The sequence below is a fragment of the Denticeps clupeoides genome, chromosome 13 (assembly GCF_900700375.1).
Source record: "Denticeps clupeoides chromosome 13, fDenClu1.1, whole genome shotgun sequence".
In the NCBI taxonomy this organism is placed as follows: domain Eukaryota; kingdom Metazoa; phylum Chordata; class Actinopteri; order Clupeiformes; family Denticipitidae; genus Denticeps; species Denticeps clupeoides.
This window is the reverse complement of record NC_041719.1, coordinates 6,605,124-6,609,929: the sequence shown is the minus strand read 5'-3', so window position 1 is coordinate 6,609,929 and position 4,806 is coordinate 6,605,124. Positions and strand designations below refer to the sequence as shown.

The following is a 4,806-nucleotide window of genomic DNA, read 5'->3' as shown; positions in this document are numbered from 1 at the left end:
TTTCCCAGCATGCCTTGCGAACTTCCTTTTTCCTCCATATTTGTTAACGTAGCAGGTGAGTGCTCGAAACAGCCGAGATTAATTCGCGGTTTTCTCGGTCGCGCTCAATTACGCGGCGGTAATATTGGACGTCGGGTGAAGCCAGTATAGTAGGATTTTAAAACTGGTCTGTTGGTACAACGAAAGATATTTGATTGCGAAGATACACATTGGATTTGGTCGGCGACGGACCTAGCCGCTGGCGAGAACGGCTGCGCGCTAACTTGTGGCGCGCAGGACCGGGCCGAAAGAAGCGTGTTGTCCGAAAGCGCCTCGCCGTCGCTTGACGGAACGTTACCGAGCGCCACGATCCCGGCCTGCGCTCACTTTGTTTCGAGTTGTAGCTACGCTGCCTGACGTGTCGATCTCTCTCGTCTCCCCTCTGCAGGAGTTGGTGGTCCTGTGCAGTAGCTTAGCACAATGCCTGGAAGGTAAGCAGCTGGCAACGTCGCTCCTCTTTTAAATGTCACTGTAGTCGCGCACCTATTCCTCGTTTCTAAATTGTAGTGTATGTAATGTGTGTTACGGCTGACACAACCCTTATGTATAACAAGACTTGTTGTTGGTCAGAATTCAGCTTGTCAATCTTACCTGAGTGATTGGTCTTATATTTGCAACGGGTTGGCCCATTATCATGTACAACGCATGTCACAGGCAATATGATAAACACAAACTACAGATCCCATAATGCAATGCGCACTTTGATGACAATATTGAGCACCCTACACACGGTGCCTTTTTTGGGGGAAAAAAATAATTAAGCGCTGCTTCACAACCATTTGATGTTGAACTGGAAACTGCTCGTGTACAGATTCAGCTGCAGTTTAAGAATCACGTCTGCATTGTGCGGTCTGTAGTTTCACACCGCTTTACGGTGCCATAATAGCGGGTCTATATAAAGTGAACTCGTGGGCAGATGACACCACAGATATACAGTGACTGCAGCCTAGTGGACTTGGGTTTGTGAGTTTTTGTTTAATTTTCATTTCAACAGACTGTGGAGCAAGGCCATCTTTGCTGGCTATAAGCGTGGCCTGAGAAATCAGCGCGAGCACACAGCTCTGTTGAAAGTGGAGGGAGTGTACAACCGAGGAGAGGTTGACTTTTACCTGGGCAAACGCTGTGCTTATGTCTACAAAGCCAAAAAGTAAGTGAGGTTTTTTTTTTTTTTTCCTCCAGATTTTTTTGGTTTTGAATTGAACATTTTGCTGTAATTGAGTGTTGTATGTTGGCATGGATCAAAGTTTTCAATCACTGTGATTGATTTGTCAACTGAGCACACTAAAGGCCTTCAAATGTCCAGCACTGTGCTCTGGATCCCATCGTTTTCTGTGGGATGTGTGCCTGAAGAGCACCCTTCGTTGCATCCATTAGAGCCAATTTGAATATTGTTGAACTTTGACCTCTGCCGTTGTGACTCATTGACAAACAACCAATCACAATAGTTAACAACGCCGCATTTTCTGTTTTTTATTTATTTTTATTTTTTGCTTTAATCCATGTGTTTGTGAAATACATGTCTTCATCCAGCCACAATGATATAGTACAACTGTGCGATATGAATTTAACCAGACTGTATATATTGCGGTATAATATTTGGTAAGTAAATTTTAAAATTACGTTTTTGAAAGGCTGACTTGTCCTTAGCAAAGGTGCTGCAGCTTGAAGTTATAGATACATGAACTAGATAAAACTATATCTGGGCAATTCTACTGAAACCAAGATGGCGGTGCGCTAGGTCGCGGCAGACTGGCCAGGTCCTGACCATAGTGCGCTTTTTATAAAATATTGTGTATACATTTTTTTTTTTTTTTTTCCTTGTATGATTGTACTGACTAAACCAATCATACACATATGTAAAATACCAAGTGTTTGTATGAGGTGAGTTATTATATAATGTTATAGCATTTTCTGTGTTTAGCTGTGGAGTTTACATTAGAAATATTGCCAGAAACTATTTAAACACTTATTCATATTTTATCATGCAGTCCTTCCAGGTTTCAAAGATTTTTTTGTGGTTTTTCCTCTGCTCGTTTTCATGCACACCGTCAGTACCCAATCGCAGGCGCAGACGTTGTACAGGTTGAGCACTGACGCGCGTGCTGCTGTTAGTAACCCCGAAAGTGTGCAGCAACCGGTGGATTAACTGACTGGTTGAAGGCTTGTTTTATTTTGTCTATTGGGCTTGCAGTATTTTAATGATAATTAACTGGAATGGAAGCTTACATTTTGGATTTTTTTTTATTTATTATTTTTATTTTTTTTTTTAAATATATAATAAATCTCCTTGGAAACTCCCCTGTCTACTGTGTGCACTGGTCCAAAACTAATGCCATTGAGTGGTTTTGTGTTGCCAAATTTATATTGTACAGTTTATACCACGCAGCCCTAGTAAAACTACATGCTTTTAGTTTAGTACATCTCCAAAGAGTAATAGTAATCAAAAAATAGTTTGACACTAATGGTAGGGTATACTTAAATTCCCCTATTTTGCCAGCTACTGAGCTGTGCTCCCCCGGTAGAGCCATTGCCGCACCCTTGCTGATATAGCATTGTTGCTCTGTTTCGGGACATCCCATGTGGATGTCTGGCCTAATTATTCTTCAATTTATTTGCTGAGACCAAATTAGGCTTTTAAGTTTTCCAGGTCGTCACACAGCCCAAAGTGACAAGATGTTTGTTAAATGTCTAGGGAGGTATTTATTACATTTATTTTCCCAATGTTTCTTTAGGAACACAGTGACGCCTGGTGGCAAACCCAACAAGACAAGAGTCATCTGGGGCAAAATCACTCGTGCGCACGGTAACAGCGGCATGGTGCGTGCCAAGTTCAGCAGTAACCTCCCTGCAAAGGCAATTGGACAAAGGGTGCGAGTGGTAAGTGTAAAAAATTTGTGTGTGTGTGTATATATAAAAAATGGGCCAGTGAGCTTGCTTACTGCAGCTAGTCAATGTTCTAAATAAAGGGTAATCTTATGTTAACACAGAGCTATTTGAATCTAGATTTAAGTCTCTGTGAATAAATGTACATGCTGGTTCACCAGAACTACAAATACCATTGCTCTCAACCTGTTTGCAGGTTGTATTGTTGGAGCACAAAACATGTCTATTACATTTTGTAAGCAATATGTTCAGTGCATAACTAAGTCAGTAGGGGCAGTGGTGGCCTAGTGGTTAAGGATGCGGCCAAGTAATCAGAAGGTTTGAGGCTCAAATCCCAAGGTGCCAAAGCACCGTCCCCACACACTGCTCCCCGGGCACCTGTCATGCCTGCCCACTGCTCACCAAGGGTGATGTTAAAAGCAGAAATACATGGCAGTTTTTCCTTTTAATCAATGTGAGGTTGATTATAGTAATTTATTGTAATCAGCAGATCTATTTTGTAGACTTATCATATTAAACCTAAGACACAGATCTTAAGATTCACTTGGGTTCTCCGGAATTGCCTTTTGAACCCTGTTAAGAAAAATAAATAAATACATTTAAATCACCCAATGACTTAGTGACATATGACCAGACACAGCAGGCTATTTTCTGTGCTTAGAGGTTTCTCATCTTGAAATTATTATTATTTAAATTATTACTATTTAATTCCCACATTGAGTGGAAAGTACACACAACAAAATGTACCCTCCGCTTCACCCATCCTACGACGTGGCATCGAGCGGTCAGTTGTGGGGACTGTACCTTGCTCAAGCACGCCTCAGTGGGCTCAGATCCAGTCATTAGTCTGTTTTCTAAAATGTTAGGCCACCGTTGCCGGGGATATGTCTTGGTTAGATTTTCCCCTCTATGTACAGGTTATTTGTGTGGACTGACTGCCTGCTCTCTTTTGTCTTTCAGATGCTGTACCCATCCCGTGTGTAATGTGCTGTTGTGTACATACAAATAAACAAGTCTTTCAAATGTTGTTGCTCTTGTGTTTTTTGTTGTCGGGCTGGGTGGTGTTGGTTGGATTTGCATACATGAAGAGAGGAACTTTTATATCAACAATTACTCTGTATGTTCTATAACATTGGGATTGTTTTCAATGGAAAGGGATATGCTATCATGATTTCGTGGGGGGATGATATGAAACTTGCACAGTTTTGTTTTAAGGGTGCTTGATAGTGTACTCGCATCTTCCAGTCTACAGAATTTAGGGCAAAGGTCATGTAATATACTGGCTATTTAATGAGGGGCTGAGGAGGGAAGTTGTAACATACTGGTACACCGCGATTCCTTCTAAGGACATAAGTAAGGATATGCCAAATTAACGAGGAAGACTCTTGTAGTTACATCACTGCGACGTCGACTCGAAGTGGAAAAGTACTGGCGAGAAAGTGCAGCCTTTCCGGTCATCTCCGCACTGTGTGAAAGCGAAACGCGGGGTGGGAGGATAAAACACTGGGTGTCCCGCTGTCTGTCCTCGTTGTTGAGCGTTGACGTCACAGCGATAAAAAATACCGGAGTAAATGGCTGCTGATCGTCTAAGATGACCTGGAAAGGCGTTTGCCCCTTACCCTACATATCCGTATCGCGAATATTTCCCCGAAAAAAAAAAGTCTAATGCTAATGAAGGGTAAGGTTTTGTTAAATGGCATTAATAAGTGTAATGAAGTATTTCTAATGTGTTGTTTCGCTACACTGTAATACATATATTTGTATTGATTAAACGGCCTTTTCTGAATTTTCAGCTCCTCCCCTGACGCTTGCGGTCCTTATCGTTTTCCGACGGGAGGAAGGGATTTGTAGTTTTTCTTCCCGTTGTAACAAAAGACTCGGAGT

The 4,806-nt window shown here is 41.8% G+C and overlaps 1 protein-coding gene across 1 annotated transcript; it reads left to right on the top strand.

Moving 5' to 3' along the window:
• Positions 1–21: 21 nt before the first annotated feature.
• On the top strand, positions 22–3,949 carry rpl35a (ribosomal protein L35a). Its single transcript, XM_029000121.1, has 5 exons — positions 22–55; positions 428–470; positions 1,034–1,186; positions 2,772–2,916; positions 3,883–3,949. Exons 2-5 carry the CDS (start codon positions 460–462, stop codon positions 3,904–3,906), a joined length of 333 nt encoding a protein of 110 aa, XP_028855954.1. The 5' UTR covers positions 22–55; positions 428–459; the 3' UTR covers positions 3,907–3,949.
• The last annotated feature ends 857 nt before the right edge of the window (positions 3,950–4,806 follow it).